Raw genomic sequence first — 23,919 nt, 5'->3', positions numbered from 1 at the left:
GGTCTTAAGTTCCTATCCATTTTTGCTTTATGAAATATTGAGATAACATCGCAGATCCAAGCAAGAGCCTGCAAGGCGATGCACATTCGAGCGTTCTTGATTTACAGTAATTAAAGTAATAATAAACAGTATACAGTAATTAAAGTAATAATAGACTGCTGCCGGCCCCTGCCTCTTCCTCTTCCTCGAAACACACCCCTTCCTCTGCCTCTAAAGCCGAACTTCTCTTCATGACTGACCTTAAGAGCTTGTTCTTCGTTTCCATGCCCATTCATCCTTTGTTCGTGCACCAAGAGACTACTTTGCAGCTCATTTATTGTCAAGGTCTCCAGGTTGTTGCATTCCTCGACAGAACATACCACATAATCAAACTTTGAGGTCATAGACCTCAGTATCTTCTCAATGATCACCACCTGCTCCATCTTCTCCCCATGCGTTTTCATTTTATTGGCAATTTCTAGGGTTCTTGAGAAGTATTCATTCACTTTCTCACCTTCCTTCATCTGCAATACCTCAAACTCTATCCTCAAGGCTTATAGTTGGGCACGCTTAACTCGGGTTGATCCTTGAAATTTCTGTTTCATGGAATCCCAAATATTCTTGGCTGTGTCTCGATTGAGAATTGTCTCCATTATCGTACGATCAATGGATTGGAAGAGGTAGTTCTCCATTACCTTTTGTAACGGGCGCTGTCATGACTGTGGACTTCTGACCCATGTTGGCCTAGCCTATGCTAGGTTGTCGCTGCCCCAGGCGATTCCAGCTGTAATGTCGCTGGTGCGGCGCAATTCGGAACGAGCCCTAGCTAGGGTTCAGACTACACCAACTGCAGGTCATTCTTTAGTGTTCGATCCGCTCATTTAATAGAAGTAATGTAGTGTATGAAAGGACTTGTCAAAGTCAATCTATCATCTTTTTGATTTTGATATCAGCCTATATTGAAGGTCAAAGGTTTTAGATTCAAGCAAGAACCGGCAAGGACTTCAAGAATCAAGACTTGATCATCATCCTCATAAGTTTCTTCTACAAATTCCACCAGTTTTTACTATACCGTCTCTCTTTTTGGTCTGGAAAATTACATACCTAATCATTTAGAAAGTAGTTCACAGATTTTAGAAATCAAACATTGAAACTTTGATGAAACTGCATATTATTCTCATATTTTCCCTTGTCAATTGCCTGTTAAAAACATAAAATTAAGATGCATGAATCAGTAGTGCGTACATGGAAAATCACCATAAAATTTGAGAAATTCAAAATCAACTGATAACCCCAGCCTCTACTTACTGTTCTTAAAATGTTTATTTAGCTTCATTAATTGGTTGTTGTTAATTAGCAGATTCCAACCAATTTAGAGGTACTCCGAAAGGTGCATGCTCGATCATGAATGAAAATAGAGAAGAGGAAGGGAATGTGATAGCAGCAAATAATGTCAACAAGCAAATTGTAAGTGAACACAGAAATGATGAAGGCAAGTTCTTAGCATCATCTATTTGAGGAAAGCTTTTAAAACAAGCTCCAACACCACCTTGCATACTCGGATTTCCCAAGATAATGCAGGATCCTAATCTGGCATGTAGTTACAAAGTTATTTTCAATTTGGCCATATCATCATGGCAAAGAGCAACAAGAGAAGTTATCCACGTAAGAGCTTGCAAAGAGAAGCATACCACATCTGATTGTTGTGCGGAAGCGTAACAAACAAGGTATTGATATGAATTCAACAGTAACAAACAAAGCAAAAACACCTAATAAACAAACCACAAAGAACACCAAGATTTATAGTGGTTCACTCAATCAGTGTGATTGAGCTACATCCACTTTCGGAGCCGGCAAGATATTCCACTATGATCAATTTGGAGAAACATACAATTAGAGTTTATGAACAACTCTCTCTACCCAAATCCCCAATACACCCAAACCTATTAACTCTCTCTTTAGCCAAATAGAGAAGAAGAAGAATTCTTACTTCTCATATACAATACTTAACAACACCAACAACTAAGCTTAAGAAGCTTCAACTATGAAATTGCTAAGTCTCCAAAGAAAGAGGAAAAACTCTCAGAGTATTAAGGATGGCTTTCAATTTATGTTTCTCCCTTCTCTTCACTCTGCTCTCTCTGTTTCTCCTTCTTCTGCTGCTGCCGATATGGGAAATATATTACCCACACTCTCTCTCCAGCTCTTTCTTCAAAGCCGGATGCTTTCTACTTTTCTTCTTTTGCATGTTTTCTTTTTGACTTCTCTTTCTCTTTCTCTACTTTCTGCCAACTTCATTGTCTTCATATATATAATTAAAGCTAGCACATGCTTGGGATATATTCCATTCCTTTCGGCTGCCATGTCTTCAAGTGAAGACAACATCAACAATCTCCACCTTGGCTTCACTTGATACAATAATATCACAAGTAGAATATCACATACCAATTTGCCGCTCCGACATCCCCGTAGGGAAGATCAAATGTTACGAACACCAATCAAGTTCAAGCAATGCTTGAACTTGCTCAATGGAACTGGTTTGGTCAACATATCAGCAGGATTTTCTTCAGTTCCAACTTTCAGGAGCTCTATATCACCATCCTCCACCAGTTGACGAATCTTGTGAAATTTGACATTGATATGTTTAGTGCGAGCATGAGTAACCTGGTTCTCTGCCAAATGAATAGCACTCTGACTATCACAATAGAGATCCACATAATCTTGAATTATTCCCAAGTCCTCAAGCAAACCACGAAGCCATACTGCTTCTTTTGCACCCTCTGTTACCGCCATGTATTCAGCTTCTGTAGTCGACAAAGCAATAGTAGATTGCAAGTTCGACTTCCAACTCACCGCTCCACCAGCAAGAGTAAACACATAAGCTGTAGTAGATCGGCACTTATCCAAATCACCTGCGAAATCAGAGTCCACATATCCAACAACACACTGACTCATCTTATCCTGCTTAAACACAATTCCAACATCCACAGTACCAAGAATATACCGTAGAATCCATTTCACTGCTTGCCAATGACTTTTACCTGGGTTATGCATATATCTGCTCACCACACTTAAAGCCTGTGAAATGTCAGGTCTAGTACACACCATGCAGTACATCAAGCTACCAACAGCACTAGCATAAGGAACTTTAGCCATATATTGCATATCATCATCAATGCTAGGAGACATAGAAGATTTAAGCTTGAAATGAGAGGCAAGAGGTGTACTTACAGGTTTAGATTTATCAACCATGCCAAACCGTTGTAGTACCTTCTTCAAATATTGTTTTTGTGACAAACAAACCTTGCCTTTGGATCTATCTCTTTCAATTTCCATGCCCAAAATCTTCTTAGCTTCTCCCAAGTCCTTCATTTCAAATTCACCACTCAACTGTGATTTTAATTTTTCAATTTCCACCTTGCTCTTAGATGCAATTAGCATATCATCAACATACAAGAGCAAATAAATGAAGCTCCCATCATGTAGCTTGCGAAAGTAAACACATGGATCATACAGACTCCTAGTGTACTTCTGACCAAACATAAATTTATCAAACCGCTTGTACCACTGTCTTGGAGACTGTTTCAAACCATACAATGATTTATGCAGTTTGCAAACCAATTTTTCCTTACCAGCAACTTTGAAACCATCTGGTTGAGTCATATAGATCTCTTCTTTCAATTCACCATGTAAAAATGCAGTTTTGACATCAAGTTGTGCTAACTCAAGATCAAACTGTGCAACCAAGGCTAAAAGAATACGAATAGAAGAATGCTTCACAACAGGAGAGAATACCTCATTGTAGTCTATTCCTTCTTTTTGTGCATAGCCTTTAGCTACCAATCTAGCCTTGTACCGAGATCCTTCCTTTTTAGCAAATACCCATTTGCAGCCAATTGCTCTCTTCCCATGTGGTAACTGAACCAACTCCCAAGTCTTGTTCTTGTGAAGAGACTTCATCTCTTCATCCATTGCTTTTTCCCACTCTACACTATCCGCATGTATCACAGCTTCTTCATAGGTAGAAGGAATTTCTTCTTCAGTAATTGGAAGTGCATAAGTTACCATATCATTTAGCCAAGCTGGCTTTGGAGCATTTCTTTTTCCTTTTCTAAGTGCAATAGGTCCATGTTGCTGTGGAGACTCTTGAGCTTGAGCCTCTACTTCAATACTTGAATCTTCATTTGTTGAATCATCTGGCTCAACTGTAGGACTACCTGGATCAATTGGAGTTTCATCAACTTTTTCTTTAAACTCCACCTGCTTCAAACTCTCTATGGTCATCTCCTGTTTTTGAGAATCAGTCTGTTCACTCTGATTAACCATAACAGCCTCATCGAATGTCACATCTCTGCTTACAATAACTTTCCTCACATCTGGACACCAAAGCCTAAATCCCTTCACACCATCATTAAATCCCAAGAAAATAGCCTTCTTGGCTCTCGGATCAAGCTTGCTTTCCCTGACATGAAAATAAGCAGCACAACCAAAAATATGTAAGTAATGATAATCAGTAGCAGGTTTTCCAGACCATACCTCCATGGGCGTTTTACCCTCATTTGCAGCAGTAGGCAACCTGTTGATGAGATGGCCTGCATATGTAACTGCCTCAGCCCAAAACTCTTTGCCTAATCCAGCATTAGACAACATACATCGAACTTTCTCCAGTAAAGTACGATTCATGCGCTCTGCAACCCCATTCTGTTGTGGTGTCTCTCTAACTGTGAAGTGTCTCACAATGCCCTCATCTTGACATAACTTCAAAAATGGATCAGACTTGTATTCACCACCATTATCTGATCTGAGCCTCTTAATTTTTCGACCTGTCTGAGTCTCAATCATCTTCTTCCACTTCACAAATATATCTAAGACTTCATCTTTATGCTTCATGGTGTACACCCATACTCTTCTAGAGAAGTCATCAACAAAAGAGACATAGTAGTGTTTACCTCCCAAAGATGCAGTTTTGGTAGGTCCCCACACATCTGTGTGAACATAGTCTAGAGCACCTTTAGTCTGATGAACTGCAGTACCAAACTTCACTCTAGTCTGCTTTCCCAATACACAATGTTCACAAAATTCCAACTTGCAAGTCTTTGCACCCTTCAACAAACCTTGCTTCACTAATCCCTGCATTGCTTTCTCACCAGCATGTCCAAGACGCATATGCCATAATTTGGTAGTATCTGCATCATCTGTAGTCTCAGAAATTGCTGTTTCACTTGTCACTGTACTCCCTTGTAGAAAATACAAGTTTCTATCTCTAGTACCTCTCATCATCACAAGTGAACCGGAGACAACTTTAGCAACTCCATTCTTCAATGTAACTGTGAGACCCTTTGATTCTAAAGTTCCCAAAGAGATAAGATTTTTCTTCAAGTTCGGAACATACCGAACATCTGTCAATTCTCTAACAACCCCATCATGCATTTTGAGACGAATTGTACCAATCCCTCTAGTTCTGCAAGGACTATCATCTCCCATCAAAACTACTCCACCATTTAGTTCTCTTAAAGTAGAGAACCATTCCTTGTTAGGACACATGTGGTGTGTACAACCCGAATCCAAAATCCATTTCTCAGAATAATCAAGTGCAGATGAGCTTGCCAAAGCAAAATCAATCTCATCCTCTTTAACATCATCAAAGGTAGATGAACAACTCAATGCAAAACCAAAATCTTCATCATCTTCAGATTTTGCAACATTCACTTCAGAACCCTTCTTGTCTCTAGTCTTCAACTTGGGACAATCTTTCTTCCAATGCCCCTTTTGGCGACAAAAGGCACACTCATCTTTTGCAGGAAATTTGCCTCTTGACTTGGAACGAGAATTACCTCTTTTTCCACCAAACTTTCTATCTCCAGATCTTCCTCTTACTACAAGTGCTTCACCTGTCACTTTCTGCAATTGCTTCTCCTTCTTTCGACACTCATTATTTATCAATGAATTACACACATCATCAAATTTCACAAATTCTTTTCCATGCAACAAAGTTGTAATCAAATGCTCATACTCGTCAGGGAGAGAATTTAGCAAACACAAAGCCTTATCCTCATCACTAATTTGCACATCTAAATTAGCCAAATCTGCAAGTATCTTATTGAAATCACTGATGTGTTCAGACATAGAAATACCTTGCCGATAATTGAATCGGAAAAGCCGCCTCTTCAGGTGAAACCGGTTTTCAGCACTCTTGGTCATGTATTGGTCTTCCAATTTCTTCCACAGAGCTTTTGCCGAAGTTTCCTTCATGATAAAGAACTTCATATCCTTTGCAAGACACAATCTGATAGAACCACAAGCCCACTTATTAATCTGCTTCCACTCCTTCTCACTCATATCTTCTGGTTTGTCTTCAAGAGCTATATCCAATTCTTGTTGACACAAGACATCCATCATCTCACACTGCCACATGCCAAAATTGTTTGTTCCATCGAACTTCTCAACTTCAAATTTGGCATTGCCAATTGATGGCCTAGTAGTCGACGATGAACCCGAACTCGAATTTTTCTTTGTGTCAACCATTGAATCCAATCAATACACAACTCCCAAATTCAGAACCGAAGCTCTGATACCAGTTTGTTGTGCGGAAGCGTAACAAACAAGGTATTGATATGAATTCAACAGTAACAAACAAAGCAAAAACACCTAATAAACAAACCACAAAGAACACCAAGATTTATAGTGGTTCACTCAATCAGTGTGATTGAGCTACATCCACTTTCGGAGCCGGCAAGATATTCCACTATGATCAATTTGGAGAAACATACAATTAGAGTTTATGAACAACTCTCTCTACCCAAATCCCCAATACACCCAAACCTATTAACTCTCTCTTTAGCCAAATAGAGAAGAAGAAGAATTCTTACTTCTCATATACAATACTTAACAACACCAACAACTAAGCTTAAGAAGCTTCAACTATGAAATTGCTAAGTCTCCAAAGAAAGAGGAAAAACTCTCAGAGTATTAAGGATGGCTTTCAATTTATGTTTCTCCCTTCTCTTCACTCTGCTCTCTCTGTTTCTCCTTCTTCTGCTGCTGCCGATATGGGAAATATATTACCCACACTCTCTCTCCAGCTCTTTCTTCAAAGCCGGATGCTTTCTACTTTTCTTCTTTTGCATGTTTTCTTTTTGACTTCTCTTTCTCTTTCTCTACTTTCTGCCAACTTCATTGTCTTCATATATATAATTAAAGCTAGCACATGCTTGGGATATATTCCATTCCTTTCGGCTGCCATGTCTTCAAGTGAAGACAACATCAACACTGATTGTTGCGGATTAGCAGCTACTCTTGATTACCAAAGACATGAACTTGAAATCCCTGCAACCTAAGAGCATCATAGTTAACATTCAGTCTGCAGGCGAAAAATAAGAATGGTGGCTCTACCATTGCAGCCCTCATCTGTTGGAAATTATGCTGAAGGTTCGTATTCACTAGAAAAAGAATAGCATGAGCTCCTTGATATGCTTGTTGTGGATCAGCAACTACTCCCACCCTTACACGATTACGGAAGCAGTTCAAGATTGCATTTTCATCTCTTAGTGGATCATAAATCCGAATGATGGCACGTTCCTTCTGAAGTGCTTTACAAACACTCACTGCAGGGGAATTGGTGAGATCTGCCATGTTGCTCTTGTATGTGACCCCATATACAGCAACCCTCTTCCCTGCCAAAGTTGACATATTATTTAGCATCAATTGCACAAAATGCTCCCTCTTCTTCTTATCCAACCTAATTATGTCAGACAATAGCTTAGCCTCTGTGACCAATCCCACATTTTGAAGAGCATCCTTGCAATACACTATATCCTTTAGTAGATCAGGCCCACCAATTCCTAATGTTGACTCCATAAATGCATCTTCAAACCTGTAATCCCTTCCTAGCATCTGTTTGACATGATTAAAATTTGCCCCAACTTTTTCACAGTAGCTTTCAATGACATTAATCACCGTAATCTTCAAACCTGCCATCACACTTGTGATGATCTTCCCAAGTTCTGCTGATAGATGATTAGGAAGAACTATAATTCTCTGTGGATGAACCCACTGTGCATACATTTCCACTAAGATATCAGTATCTCCTACCTCTGACTTCCGTGCTATTATCACTTGATCTGGGAATTGCATGTCATTTAGCATTTGACCTGGGCAAGAAAGTTCGGGATTGGAGAAAACAGCAAACTGAATGTTCTGTTGAACTTGAGCTTGTGGCCTTTGAGAAAGAAATCTAGTGGTGAGATTAAACATGTCAACAGGCATGGTGCTCTTCTCAACAACAATTTTCGAAGTAGCAGACGCTTGCATGATTGTTCTCACTGCTCTCTCCCACTCAGTGGTATCTAAACCCGGTAAACCACCTCTCTTGGTGGGAATCTCAACCCATATAAAAATAACCTGGGACTGATTAATGACTTGTTCTACTTGGTTACTGAACCCCAAATTGTTTACCATACCTACTAAGGCTCCTAAGCCGGGCTCAACCCAATCGACATTGGCTCCTGCCCAGAATTGCAGTTTGGCTTGGTCGAAATCAACAATGGTTACTGTTTTGTTGGGATAGTGCTGGGCTAGAACAGCCATATTCGCGACACTCTCTCTTCGCAACCCAATACAGCATATGTGTGTAACTGCCGCAAAATTCGCTGGTAGAGGGTTCATTGAGTCTCACTGATTGTTGATGAAGCTTGATTCTCGAAGGTTGTTGATGAACTGATCGAAAACTTTGAAGAAATTAAACGAGAAAACAAAGAAATGCTTGATGTATTGACCTGTAATTATACAAAGAATAGCATATTAGTGATATTACTTTAATTTAAATATCATGGTATGATTAGAACTCTGTTATCGATCAGTCTATCTGTTATGGAAATCTTTTACCGAGTCTTTTGTTACTTATATGATAAACATGTGATAAATACATGTGTTTGAGTTACTTCTGCCATAGCCAGGAGTCTAAGTGAACACCTACTCTATATAAAGAGATAAAATAGTCCATGCATTCTTAGACATCTGCAGACTGAACAATTTGCTAACTTCATGGATATCATTCAGGTATGAACATGCGCAACACACACACACACATATTGTGATCCACTGCTTGTTTATGCGATCGAGAGCCACAGATGTTCTTGAGGTTTTAGTTACAACGAAAATGAAACTAAATCACCAGAAAATCTTAGATTGACATTTGAGAAGATGCAATAGTTGAGCACACATATGTATCCACTTTAGCCTCAGATAAACCTCTGATTCCCCTCAACAGAGTTCAAAATGTGAGAATCGAACCATAACATACACAGTAACAGAGATTACAGACCTGAACTCTTTGTACCTTGTTAGTGTGATCAAGCCATTGCCTGAGTTCTGAATCTTCTTAACATCTCCGGCGAGCAATCACTGCACAAAACATGAGGATCAGGTCCGAGCAAACACATTTGGGCGAGAAATCGAAAGAAATTGAAAAGGAGCGAAGCTCGTGAAGCTTACTCTTATCGATCAATTCGGAAAGCTCTTCTTCATCCTCGATTTTCTGGTAATTGTACAACTTCTAGGGTTTCGATTACAGCTTTTTCTGGTATTTTGATGATTTCTAACAGCGATTAACAAAAACAGAGTGCGATTAACAAAAACAGAGTACGATTTGCAGCTGGAAGATGAAGGATGATCGAGCAATGGTGAAGCCGGATTGGAGAGAGAGAGAGAGAGAGAGAGAGAGAGAGAGAGAGAGAGAGAGAGCGAATTTCTCTCTCTAAAATCAGCTATGCCGGATTTGGATTGGAAGGAGAGAAGGTGAAGAAGGTTGTGATCTCAGAGACTGTTGTCCCGCTTTCTCGAATCCATCAGGCTTTATACTCTGGGCATTTTTGTAATAAAGTTAGGCGTTTTGGGTATTAAACTAAAATTTGAAATGGATCCATCATAAGGGCTTGTTTGGCTTTCCACTTACTCAAAAAGCACATAACTCTCAGTTTGCGTCTTGGTAGTCCGTAGTCGCCAAAGAGCCCAAGGTCTCTCTCTCTCTCTCAGATTCATACTGCATTCTAGTTCATCTCAATGTAGGTCTTTTTTTTTTTTTGAATTTGTAACTATACTCGATTCAATTATATGGGGTTTCTCTTTGTTTGTTGTGGTACACCTCTGATTTGATAAATGTAATTTAGGAATTTGTGAGACAAGAGGCTTCAAAATGCTCTGGGTAGTGCTGCTGCTTCAGCATTTCGTCTCATCATGCGGTTTGCTGTTGGTGATAAATCATTTCTTGTCAGAATCGCCATGGCATTTGCTATTATTGGAGGACCGGGTTTAGAGGTTGGAGAACTTGATAATTCAGCTTATTTCTGTGTGCCAAGGTAGATATGTGTTTCTTTGCAAGTTTTTCCATGTTCCAGACTTTTACTATTTTATTTTCTATCTTTCAGATATTAGCTGATGTTATACTTCTCTACTTATTCATTTGGTGATTTGACCTGCTTATAGTAGGCTCTTGAGGATCCTGTTTCATCTGTCCGTGATGCATCTGCTCAAGTATTGGGTTACCTGCTTGCTCTTGGAATGAATCCTGATGCACAGGTTTGTATATTCACCTGTGCCATTTTGTCTTCATGTGTTAGGCTTGTCACTCTACTTTGTCAAGTAGATCCGATCGTGATTTGTTACAAACTATATCTCAAAGTTTATATCTCTCCCTAGGTTCAACCAAGAGGGAAGGGACCTTTCCCTCCAGCAAACAAACTAAAAGGTGGTTTGCAAAGACATTTAGTATTGTCTTTCACAAAAGGTATTATGTTCGGTATTTTTTGGGCAGCAGGTATGCTAAAATGTTCGGTTTTGTTTTTCGTTGTCATGGAGGTGTTCTGCTTTCAATTAATTCTTCTGTTGCCCGCATACACTTCTATGCTGTCTGTTTCAAAGTGAAAATTTTAATGAAACTTGCAGCTTATGTCTCCTGATTCCAGTTCTTCCATGATAATTGCTGGTCTAAGTACTGTCTCATATACCCTAAAAACTCTTGGAGGGGTAAGTGTGGCTATAGATATACATTTGGATTCCAATTTTTAGTCTTTGCTAATGATGATGACTTGAGGAATTTTGCTTACATTTTCATTGATGTCTTGGACACTTATGTTGCGGACTGAAAATATAGATTTAAAAAAGTGTTATCAGTTGTTCCTTGTATAATATGTTGCAGTACATTTGTTTGTTCCCTCTGTTTGAAGTTCCAGAGTTGAGTTCAAGGTGTAAGCTCTAGATTTCGCATTTGAAGCTTGAACACTTTGAATAGATATAACTGTTCTTATTATCTCCACAATGGTCATAGACTTGTTTAAATCTCACATCTTAATAATCACTTTCTATGCATTATTGTGTTCCTTGGTTATGTTTGGGAGAACTACTGATTGTAATGGTTTTGCCAACTGGTCTGGGTGTTGGACTAGTATTACTTTAGTAGGCAGGTTGATGGAGGTGGTTGAGTAAAGGCAATTGGGTTAAGACAGAATAAACTTCCTCTACATGGATAAGGGCAATAGTGTTACCCTAGTCTTCTTAGATACCTTGTGTTTAGTTCTTACCTAGTTATTTACTGTCTCAGGTTGCCCAAATCAGTTCTTGAAGTTTCAAAGAAAATGCTGACTGAATCTAGTCGGAATCCTCTGGCCGCTAAATTGAAAAAAAAGCTGGGTGGTTACTTTTGTCATCTCCTTAGCATCTATGCCGATGGAGGTAAGGGATCATTTTTGATATTATACTTTTCTTTACAGGCAACATTCAGTCCCATCACCTAACCCATTCCTACCCTCCTTATAAAAGTCAGAGTCATAGAACCATTTATTCTACAGTTAGCAGATACTATTTGTAAGTTAAGGTGCTATTCTTCATACGTGCAGGAGCTTGAAGACCAGATTTTTGATATTATTTCCTTGTGGGAATCCCTATCTACTGGAAACTCACAAAGTGAAACTAACCAAACTGGGGATTTGATATCTAGGATTCGGTAAGTCAGATTGTACTGGTTAATTATATTCACCTAAAATCTCATTTACCAACATGTGTTTGAATATTTTATAATTCTCGGATACTTGCTCACTTTCAACTTTCCCGCTTCTGTCTTCCAAACCTTTTGAGTCTTTCAATGTTTTTGATTATACATTTTCTGTTTAAGTACAATTGTACTTTCTTAGTCAAGTTAGGGCTAAGACATAACATGGCTTGTTCTTCTTGAGTGGTTAATAATTTCATCTTGATGCTTATGCTTGACCACATTTATGGTTCAGGGGCAATTAAAATGTTTGCTCTTTTATTTCTGTAGTCAAGTTATTGGTTTTTTTTTTTGTCAAAGTCAATTGATTGTTCTTAAATGCACTAAATATTAAGGTCTGGAATTTCTTATTAGTCTGTTTCATTTTGAACTCGGTTTTATTTTTAAAAATATATGGATATGTAATTTAACATAGTTTTGAGAGTGCTTTCACTTGATGTGCATTGATATAATCATATAACTAAACTTCACATTTTGTCTTTTTCTTATAACCCATTAGTATGATATATGAGTCATATGACCCTGCATTACCCATCTGCTACCGATCACATGTAAATCTTGGTCTGTTGGGCCATTGGTTCTAATGTTCGAACTGTATTAAGTCGCCTGTGATTTGAATAATTAGTTGTCGTATCTCATTGTTTCCTAATAACTCTTCTTAGCTGTTAGTGGTCTTTTGTGATGGATTTTGTTTCAAGGAAATTGACAAGATTATACTATTAATAATGCAGCAATGAGACAGAGTGAGCATTTTTTTCTGGTAGATTATATATCTTGACCTTCAACTTTTTCCTTTTGTAGCATGTGGTCGGCTGCAATCGATGCAGCTACGTCGTTTTTAAGACACTCTCTTTCCCATGATGCTAAAATTAATCGGATTTTGCTTCAACCTGTGTTTGTATTGAGACTTTGTATACCTAAGTAGGTAAGTTTATTTTGCAAATCCCTGTTGTCTATATTTTGTTCTCCTAATTCATTCAATTTCTCTAAAAATAAAAATAAAAAAAGGCTGGCTCTAGATTGTTGATGTCTTGCTAATAGATAGATAGGCACATTGAGTATGCTTTGGTATGGGCTTTGAGCCTGAAGCTGGGATACGTTTGCATATGGTGTAAACATATTTTTTTGAAATGTGACGGAATGCAGGGCTTTATCCTATATATCACTGATAGCGGCCAAGGAACTGCCATACGTCAAGCCTGCTCTGAATATATTTATTATCAGGACACTAATAGCTTATCAGTCTCTTCCTGGTCCAATGGCATATAAGGATGATCACCTCTCCCCCCCCCCAAAAAAAAAAAAAATTTGCACAAGTCCACTCAGGTAATCATTCCTGCATTACTTGCATTTGAATTCTTTTCTCATTTTGTAGTGAGGAACTGAGGACACACACACACACTCATTCTTCTGTATATATGTATGTATATTAAATATGAATTCTCCGTAAAATCTATATTTTGGAATTGCTTTTTCTAATGTCTGTCTACCTGACCTGGATGCTTGTTTCTTGTTGTATAGATAAAAGAGAGGCTTTGGATGTGAAGAAAGTTCATGCTTGAGGTTTCTGTTAGACAAGAGAGATGCATGGTTTGGTCCTTGGATTCCTGGAAGGTGCTGTACAGTCGTTTATTCTAAAACTATTGATGAATGTTGTAATTTCATTTGATGAAAGTTCGTTGGATAATGTCTGGTACTATTAGACAACATGGCAGCATATAGTTATAACCAAGTTTGCAGTACTTTCTCCTTTCATTTTTCTTTTGATTTTTTAACTCAGGAAGTATTTAGTTTTTGTTAATTGTGTTTACTCAGGGATTGGTTTGAATATGAACTTCGTGCTTTTCAATGTGGAAAAGATGGTCTTTTGCCCTGTGTCTGGGAGAACAAAGTTGTAGCTTTCCTCAGGTAATAGTTATTTCTTTCTACTTGGTGATTTGCTTACTGTCTCAACAGTTTTATTTACGGAGTATTCTAGCAGAGGGTGACATCTGTCCATCACAATGTAGGGCTGCATCAGAATGTCTTGGCCTTTTTAGCTCGTCTTGGAAATGATATCTTTACAGCAAGACTGGTCAGTTCAACATTCTGATTTCAAAATGCACCTCTTTCAATATTTACTTCACATAGAAAAGCAGAGTTTCCCCACTTTTCTTGATCAGTTAAAAATCGCTTTTCTCTTTCATTTTTTTCTTTTAAAATATGTATGCTGTTGTTGCTGAGTGTGTTTTATTTTTCCAAGTCTGTTCAGTTTTAATCTAGTCTCTCTGTATCTCTCTCTCCCTCCCTCCCTCTCTCTCTCATTCATTGTTTTGGGTGACAAACAGGCTAGATCACTGCTTGGTGGCTTAACTGGAGCTACAGATTCAGACTATGCAGGCTCGATTGCTTTTTCTCTAGGCTGCATTCATTGCAGGTGAGAGCCCTGGAAGTGAGTGTTTTGTTTTTCTGATTTGGTCTTAGCTGCATTGAGTGCTTGTACAAGTGAATTTTAATTTCTTTTGTTCTTGGCGCATTTCAGTATAGTTTAACTTTGAGTTTTCTCATAATTTTATTGGTCCTGAATAGCTGCTTTTATGTTAGTTTTATTTATAGATAGTTATTTACATTGCTGAATATGATGCTTGCAAGTTGCAAGTAAGAGCCAAGTTTGTCACTGAAACTACTAATATAGATTAGGTATTTTAAGTGCTAAGAGGACAGTAGCAGGTGCTTTCAATTCACTTGCAACTTGTAAGCATCATATTCAGCAATTTATTATCACTGAACACTACTGACTTGATAGATTTGTTTTAGATCGCTAACTTCTCATATTTGTTAATATAAAAGAATCAGCGATCCTGCGATGGTCTAGCTATATATCTCAATTGAGAAACTCGACCTTTTCTCACTGTCCTTATGTACTTTGCCTGCAGTGCAAGAGGCATGGCATTGTCAACATTAGTGCCTTCAACTGCGAGCTCAATTTCTTTGCTTGCTAAAAGTTCAATAGCTGGTTTACAGATCTGGTCTTTACATGGACTTCTGTTAACCACAGAAGCTGCTGGCTTGTCCTATGTATCTCAAGTTCAGGTAAATTTGATTCTCGATGACTGTTGGGTTTTGTTGCTAGAGCAGACTGTCATTTGAATCTGTATCTCTTGTAATTCTCGTGCGATGAACTGTTAGTTTGTAGTTCACTCGATGATCTTCTATTGTCACAATTCTCCTTTGCAGGCAACACTTGGCCTTGCTTTGGACATTCTTTTGTCTGAGGAGAATGGTTGGATTTAGGGGTTGGCCGTCTGATAAATGCTATTACAGCTGTTCTTGGTCCTGAACCTGCCCCTGGAGTATTTTCTTTTCACGTTGCAAGGTATTATATATATGTTGTCCTTTGTCTTTGCCTCCAAGCTTGTGTTAAAGTACTAATGGGGTCGGACTTGGCATATTCGAAGACATTCTGATGGAAAATAAATTCATGAGAGTATGGTTATGCTTTAAACTAGTCGTATCCTTGTAGGATTGGTGATCTGGTGCGGACCGCAAATATGGTTTGCTCTATGCATCAAGCCCTTCATATCCATCTCATTGGGTGTCAATATGTCACAGTGTGGCAAGTTCTTATTTTCAGGAAGCAGCATTTTTGAGAGTAACGGTCTAAATTGTGGAATAAAAGATACAACGGAAACTATTTGGATTATCTGTATTCTCTTGTAGATACCATTTGCTATATTGGGTTTGACTGATTAAGAGTATCATTTGCTAATTTAAAGTGTGTTTTGTTGGTTTTCGATTAAAACATAGATTGAGTTGTTAATCTTATGTGCATTTTTGCAAGCTGCTTTAGCTGCTAATTGGCACTTTAATCTGATCAGGCTTTTGAAAGTGTTCAATAAGAAATGGATTGTTAACATCGCAAATGCTGGCGTTGAAATGTGTACAGATTATTAGCTCATTCAAGGTATACATCCATAGTACACAATTTTTATGATTATTTAAAAAATGCTAGAGTGCGCGAGGAACTCTGATAGAATTTCTCACCGACTCTAAGAGACTATGAGTCTGAGAAAATGATCCATATTTTTTTTTGTAAATTAAGAAAATATTAAACAAAGTAGAGTATGGAACATATCATGATAAACGATCTTTTCAGTACACAAAATTTGCCAAATGAAACAATAAAACTAGAACAATCGAGTCCGAGGCTAAACTTTTGATCAAAAATATAAAAGCCTGAAGCTAAAGTTATAAACTCAGAACCACTGGGATGACTAGACCTCAATATCAGTTGGGGCCAAAATAGGTGCTGCTTCATCATCCTTTGGTTGGTGGACTGTAACAAGATCAGGTAGAGGAGTCATTGGTCCTTGCTTGCCCTTGGGATCCCAGTCAAGCATCATCTTGACCTTGATATCAAGAACACTCTTGTCTCATAACAGCTGAGTCAATGTACTCATCGACTGGCTGAGTGGCTGATCAGAACTAATCATGTATTTATCCTTGAACTTCATGGACTTGGCTCTCTGTGACCTCAGCTTTCCACTAACAATTGCTAGAACTCATGAAGATGATTATTAAAGCTTGAAAACAGAGTACAATATTGGCTAGAGATATAACCCTAACCTGAGGCAGCACAGAGACAAAAAGTGAGAAGCAACTGATATTGGTTCTTGGTAATTTTACAAATGGTTGCAACTAACCGATATAAAATGAAGGAGCTATTGGAAGCTAAGTTTGTTACGCAATCCAGATTCTGGATAGTCAACCGGATCAAGCCACGTGGCAATCATGATGCTGTCAGTATTCATTCTTCATGCAGCTTGGACAAACTTGTCATATTGATCTTGAGTCATGCTTTAAGCCTGAGGAGGAGTGAGAATCAGCTGTGAACAATCAAAACTCACGTGCAATCTTGGTGATGGGATCACTGATATTTAAGCTAGAATTAGCTGCATCAGCTGCAAGGCATGTTCTGGTAGTTTTGGCTTCATTAGGTACCTTAGAGTCTTAGACACAATCACCTTAGGCATGGTACTAGCCTCATTAGCTTAAATATATAGTCACCTGAGGCACATCACTAGTCTCCCTAGCTTCAATAGTCTAATTTGGCGGCACATAACTAGACTCACTAGCTTCAATAATCACATTAGGCAGAGTCTCTTTGCCTTTGCTTTCGATCAGTATCAGTACCTGTCATCATCATCTTAACAACAATCACCTCACAAATCTCAAAACACCATATATAGCAGGCCCTGCGAACAGCTAGGCCTCCAAGAAGCTTTGGCAAAGAGAGACAGCATAAAGCTCCACACCTGTCTCTGGAAACTTAAACCTCTTCTGCACAACTGCTGTCAGCTCCGATCCCTAATCCTCCGAGCACGTTTTGAGTCCGAGTAGCCCTGATTATGATCTCAGTGCGCATCGGCGTAACCCTAACCTCTAATCCGAAGTAACCGTCCTCGGCGACGAACTTTTTCGAGATTGCCAAGTTGCTGATACAAGATCTGAAATGTGGTGGCGGGAGCTCTGCAAACCCTAGCTGTGTTTGTCAGAAAATGATCCATTCGATTTGATAAACAATTTTCAATGAATATCTCACTAACTTAAAAACAAAACTACGACTCATTCATCTCTAGCAAGCAAAGCAAATTACTACAAACAAAATAAGTATCAGAAGAGAAAGAAAAGTACTTGGACCAAATTACAATTGATCTTGTAACAGATGTTGTAATAACCGACCTATACTTTTAATAAAAGAAAAATGGTGGCAGACAACTTTCTGGTTTTAGGCAGTAAAGATCGGAGCCTTGTCTCTTTCATGATTATGCATGATTGACGAGAGCTAGCAAACAGACTATCATCTCTCTCACTCACTCTGTTTCACTCCGAAAAACAGAGCAATAGTTCTCCAGCCTTGTTCTTCCTCCATCAACCACCTCCAGACGTCGGACCACTCCCTTTGGCTTCTCCTGAGGCTGCTCTACCTACTGGACGTCGTCTTTTCCTCCGGCACGACCTCAAGGTCCGGCAAACCAGCTCGAAACCGGTTGCACCCGAAACCGAACTAACTCATCCTCCTCGTGTTTCCGGCCACTAATCCTCACCAAACTTCATCCTCGAGCTCGCCTCAACCTCCTGAAACTCCCAGAAGTGTCCTTTCACGGCGGCGCTGCGCGTGGTGGCAGCTGGAAGCCAGCCCCGATCAAAATCGAAAAAAAAGAGCGAATCGATCCGGATATCTCGAGCTACAGACCATCATTTCTTGTGATTCTTGAGCTGGTGTACTCAGATTGAAGTTCTGAACAACTTTCATGAAGGGATCGAAGCGAGAAATTGAAGTTTTTACGTTGGAATTCAAGCTCGCCGGATTCTGGAAATTTTCCGGCCACCGACGCTTTCGGTCAAGATATATCAAGTTGTAGAGCTTAGTTTTGAGTGATTCTTGAACCAGTGAGTTCGTCTTTAAGTTCTGAACAAGTCTCCTGAAGGAATCGAAGCGAAAGGAGGACATTTTTACGTTGATCGGAGCTTCGCCGGTTTCTGCAAATTCTCGCCGGTTTCTGGAAAAATTCCGGCCACCTCGACTGTTTTAGGTAATTTCAACCACTTCCGGTCATTTTCAGCTTACATGGTAGTTATGAAAGTTGTTAAGCATGATGAGAGGAAGAAGAGCAGCCCGGCCCCGACACCATTGGTGGTGGTCGGCGGCGGCTCTGCCACTAACTCCGGCGGCCCTTTCCGGCCACCTCCGGGGATCAAAAATATGGTTTCTGTACATTTTCAGATTCTATATTTCAATACGATCATTTTGATATATTATACGCAATTTTTGGATATCGTATGATTAAGTTATGAATTCTTAAGTTTCGATCGATTTCGATCGTTAGATTTGTGATCTGTGAAGTTAGGACCGTCAGATGGACTTGTAGTTTTGATATGATGATCTTATGACTGTCCCAGTGGCTTTGTGTGGTCATGGGCGAAGATCCGACCGTTGGATCTTCGTATAAATGCAAAACAGTGATTAGGGAGGCGATTCGTGAGAATCCGTCCGTCGGATTTTCGTATAAATTTGTGAAGATGTTAGTAAGGACGATTCAAGAAGATCTGACCGTTGGATCTTCGTGATAATTTTGGAGGATGATCCTAAGGGCGATCCGTGAGGATCCGACCGTTGGATCATCATATAATTTTGATCTGACCGTTGGATCATCATTAAATTAGAATCCGACCGTTGGATCATCATTAATTTAGAATCCGACCGTTGGATTTCCGTATATGTGTAGTTTATGAATGATTGCTAAGTTAAGGTCATGTTTGATTAGGTGATTGACGGTCTTCCTTGGGTGAGCGGTTTCGGTGTGTATTGTGTTAAATTGAAGACGCAGCGGGAATATCGAGGTGAGTAAACCTCACGTGGTTTATATTACGAACCGAATAAATTTAATTACTTTATTTTGTCGTAATTGTGTGAAAATATTTATGAAATAAATATTTGTTTTAAATCATATGGGCTTGATCAACTACGGTCCATAGGTAAGTAAAATGATTTAATTATACAAAATGAATTTCACGATTTTTATGCTTGAACTATAGTTGGTATTAGTGATTATCCCTGAGCGGATAATTACGTATATATATATTTACGTGGTTATATATGGATTGGTGTGACATGGAGATGTGTGATTTTATAATGATTTAAGTGATGTGAAATCGAAAACGTGATTTACCATATTCATTTATGATGATAGTGATTGGTGAAATTATATTGGAAATTTATGGATGACGTGGTATTGAGTGATGATATGATTGAGTATGGATTGGTGATTTTTGGAGTTGTATTTTGAGTACATATATATACACAATAATAGTACGTATCATGGTATTATTGATCCTATTGTGTGAAAGAATATTATGGTACTCGATTTTGGTTTTAGGGTCAACATAGTGACCAGTATGGGGGAATCAGATGCTCTAATACTAGGTGGATGATGGGCTACGATTGGTTGAGTTTAGGGTCAACATAGTGACCAGTATGGGGGAATCGGATGCTCTAATACTAGGTGGATGATGGGCTACGATTGGTCGAGTGTAAGAGACGCCCCAACCCTTATTGGGTGATGGGCTAAGTTGAGTATGTGTATCGGATGTTCTAACCTATGTTGATGAACTACGATATTGATAATCATGTCGGATGCCATAACCTAGGCCAGGTGATGGGCTACGATTCAGTTAGAGCTCTAGTCTGTCAGTCACCGTATTTGTATAAATACGCTTTCGGGGTTTTGAGAAGAAAGATGTGAGTTTAGATCCCGTATAAATCTTTGGTGATTTAGAGTGGTGATTTTAGTGATTGATTTTGGGGATTGAGGATTGCTTCGTGGATGTTGTGATTGTTGGTTGTTTTGCTTGAGTTAAAAGAAATATGATTTAATAAATCAACCGTTCATTTCTTGTTTACTCATACGAGCTGTCAAAAGCTTACCGGGTTTGGTGTTGTTGCAATCCCGGTACACTATTCAAATTGTGTAGCGGGTAATCCTGCAGGTCAGGAAAATCAGGGCGGTGATCGTGCGGGTTAGAGTATTTGTTATAGTTTTACAGCAATTGTAATAGTGAGGTGAGTTAAGCTCATTTGAGCCTTACAATTTGATTTGGTGAGAGTGTGCTGTAATAAATAACTTGAGAATTTGGTTTATTGTATTATTGAGAGGTGTGAAGTGTGGTTGTTTGTGAGAAAAAAATTCAAGACGTTTATTTGTAATTGTTATTATTCATGTTTCGGACTTTGAATTGATTATTCAAAATTCGGGGCGTGACAGATGTAGTCATTCATAATAGATACAACAGTAGTTATCAAATGGGCGGTCAAAGGATGATCAAACAAGTATTTAAGTATCAAGATTATAGTCAATCTAACGGCCTGTCGTAGGACAGTCACAATTCCTCATTGTCTGTAACAAAATTACATTGGCGTATGTATTTGTTGATGCTGTCTCAGACTCTCAGTGCAGCCTTCCATAACGACCCGCACAGTCTTGTTAAAACAACACCGGTCAAACCATGCCTATCTTTACAAAGTGCTTTTCGATCATTTACATTCACAATTGTTGTTCATGTCATATATATGTTCGACAAATACTTTTGACTTTTTAACCTGTTTGGCTCCAAAATCATTTGTCTAGCAAACAGTCTCTTTTGAATGCGCGAACGTGCTAACACCGTGCGGTGTAGTCGTCGAGGCGTCCTTTGACCTTACTTCTTCTCAAATGCTGTGGATGAGGATAGCACCAACCTCATCACAAGGTTCTTTTCTTTGCCTTACGGATAAGGATTTCTGCCTTACGGATAATGACTTGTGGTGTGATCGCTTGCGTCAACGAATCGATACTTAGCGTTGTAGGCTAAGCAGAGCAATCACCGGGAAGTAGGACAAAGCACGGGTTTTGCTAAAGCGTGACTTTAGCTTTACTGGGTTGCGAGGGCGTTACCCTTGCTTTGCTGGTTTCAACTAGGTTGAAGGTAGGTTTGCTTGATAATCAGCTGAGAGATTAGGATTGAAGAGTTGTATCTTTTGGATTTTGCTTTTAGCCTCTATATGTAGACTACAGATTCACCTTCCTTATATGAGTGAAATACTATAATTTAGGCCACAATTATTGGCCTTGAATCAAATCAAGACTCTTAATAGTTTTGATAACTATCGTAGGCAATAATTGATAATTATCTGCCTCTTGACGGCTACAATATAGGCAAGGTTAATTGCATCTCGGAGTCTTAGACGTAATCTTCCTCTAGACGACCATATTGCCGCTTGATAGTTGATACCTTTTGTAACACGTCCTGCATGTATACCCATATCTTCATGCAATTAGGCTCCGTTTGGGATTGCTTCGCTTTTAAAAAAATCAGCTTTTGTTTAAAATTTTAGATTTTATTGTGTTTGGTAAATAAATAAAAAGTAGCTTTAATTAAAAGTTATAGGTCACTGACAGCAGATTTTAGAAACAGCCCAAAGGTTGCTTTTAGAAGCTGTTGTGAATCAAAGCACGCTTTGCAGTTGTTTTATGTACTGACAGCACTTTTAAAAATATTATTTACCAAACACGAAACTGCTTTAATTCACAGCTGATTATTCTCACAACACATCAGCAGCAGTTTTTTTTTTAAAGTCACAGCAATCCCAAACTAGCCCTTAAGAATGATAGCTTCCTTAGTTGATCTTCTCTGCATGTGTGAGTATGGTAGCCACGTATTGGCATCTAGCGTCTTTCATGCAATTAAGAGAATCAATAGATGTTTTACCTTCCTTAATTGATTAAAGCCATGACATGCACGTAACTAGGACTCCAACCTTAATGCAAGATCTTTTGCCAAATATGTGCATTAGAATCCTAGCCAAATACAACCATGAGGCCATCTTTAATGTAAAGATCTTCCCTATATGCTCCATCTTCGTAGCCAAGTAAATCACCATTAATTGTCAAATATCTTGATTATTAATAGTAATATGATAATACCGAGATTTGCCTTTAGGTTGCTTGGTCTTCAAGTAGACTTTATTTAGCCTCTAAATAATATATTCCGAACTTGTTGAAAATATATGGCTCGGGCCACGGATATTGGCTCGGTTATCTCCAAGACACTCCTTGTCAGGAAAAAAATGTTAATTTTGGGTTCAAACACAAACCATTTCACGTAGGACACATTATTGAAATGTCAAAAAGTCCATATATGACTCCAATCTTTCAATGCAATTAAACCTTTCATTAAAAAAAAAGAAAAAAAAAGAGGAATCCTTAGACAGAAATAAACATGACTAGTCAAATACTTAACTTTTTAGAACTCTAAGTCTTCAACCTAAGATGTCCACCCTAGATCTTGGATGGTTACCATGTGATTGACTCATCATGTTGGATGGCAGGGTCATAGCGAATCATGACCTTACTAATAGAAAAACATAGTCCAAAGAATCATGAGTCTCAACCCCAAGGCCAAGAATTCGACCCCAAGGCTTAGGAGCCTTACCCCTAAGGATAATAGCCAAAGTAAAACTTCTGAAGGATTCGACCTTCAAGGTCTCAAGATCGACCCTCGATCTACGCCCATTACTCGAACGTCATGAGCTTTAAGTTAGAAGATCACTCTTGTAACTCAATAGTCACCGAAGCCCACAATGTCATGGTCCACCAGTGCTCTATCAAAAACCAGCTTAAACCATCAAGTCATCAACAATCAAGCCTCGCTTGACGAAAGACTATTCACATGGACTCAATTTATTTAAATCAACGAGCGGATCTGGGCAATTTGGCTGGTGCTTGGTGGTGGTGCTGTGGCGAAAGGGCTGGGTTCTCCTTCATTCGATGGGTGGTGGTTGAGGTCGACATCGAGGCCTGCTCGTGAGAGCAGCCCGGATCCGGGCTGTACGGGATCTTTTCCGGCTTTCTCTGCGAAGACTCCTTGGTGCGTGGGGCGACGATGGTGGAGCGCCGGCGGTGGACTTACTAGGGTGAAGGTGGTCTGGAGGCAGTGCGACGGAACCGGTGATGCCACAGTGGTGGGTCAAGTCCAAGGGGTGGTGCTAATGGGTGGAGTGGTGAGGCCGCGATCTTGGTAGAGGTGACCGCAACGGCGGTGATGTGAAGACAAGTGAGGTGTCTCGATCTGCAACCAAGGTTTGGACGACCAAGGAGCGAGGGAACTGTGGTCACGGCGGTCAATGGGAATCGGGACGATGGAGCTGCAGTTAGGCAGGGTTTGTGGTATTGGGCCCAATCTGGACCCTATCTGGGAAACAGTGGTTTGATGTTTTTTCTTTCATTCTGGTTTTGGTTTGTGGTTTTTAGCTGGTTTGTGTTAGGTCGGGTGCACTGTAGGGGGTGGCAGGGACAATCATCACTTTGGCCTTCCTGAGG

General features: G+C 39.3%; 1 protein-coding gene and 2 long non-coding RNA genes across 3 annotated transcripts; 2 read left to right on the top strand and 1 right to left on the bottom strand.

The window, feature by feature from the left end:
- Nucleotides 1-7,269: 7,269 nt before the first annotated feature.
- On the bottom strand, nucleotides 7,270-8,565 carry LOC133731646 (UDP-glucose 6-dehydrogenase 2-like). The gene has a single exon (XM_062159037.1). The coding sequence runs from the start codon at nucleotides 8,563-8,565 to the stop codon at nucleotides 7,270-7,272; it is 1,296 nt and encodes a 431-aa protein (XP_062015021.1).
- Nucleotides 8,566-10,151: 1,586 nt separating this feature from the next.
- LOC133743021 (uncharacterized) lies at nucleotides 10,152-15,741 on the top strand. Its single transcript, XR_009862863.1, has 14 exons — nucleotides 10,152-10,334; nucleotides 10,462-10,554; nucleotides 10,675-11,001; nucleotides 11,576-11,706; nucleotides 11,871-11,977; nucleotides 12,824-12,947; nucleotides 13,169-13,348; nucleotides 13,544-13,636; nucleotides 13,838-13,930; nucleotides 14,032-14,096; nucleotides 14,350-14,438; nucleotides 14,938-15,094; nucleotides 15,239-15,377; nucleotides 15,525-15,741. It is a non-coding gene; the product is annotated as an uncharacterized LOC133743021 (long non-coding RNA).
- A 1,995-nt stretch (nucleotides 15,742-17,736) lies between these two features.
- On the top strand, nucleotides 17,737-20,788 carry LOC133743015 (uncharacterized). Its single transcript, XR_009862859.1, has 3 exons — nucleotides 17,737-18,597; nucleotides 19,330-19,405; nucleotides 20,537-20,788. It is a non-coding gene; the product is annotated as an uncharacterized LOC133743015 (long non-coding RNA).
- Nucleotides 20,789-23,919: the final 3,131 nt, after the last annotated feature.

This window comes from Rosa rugosa, chromosome 1, assembly GCF_958449725.1.
Source record: "Rosa rugosa chromosome 1, drRosRugo1.1, whole genome shotgun sequence".
In the NCBI taxonomy this organism is placed as follows: domain Eukaryota; kingdom Viridiplantae; phylum Streptophyta; class Magnoliopsida; order Rosales; family Rosaceae; genus Rosa; species Rosa rugosa.
This window is presented reverse-complemented; position numbering and strand designations above follow the sequence as displayed.

Coding starts and splice junctions, on each gene's coding strand:
- LOC133731646 (XM_062159037.1), bottom strand. CDS start 8,565: ATGGCTGTTCTAGCCCAGCACTATCCCAACAAAACAGTAACCATTGTT.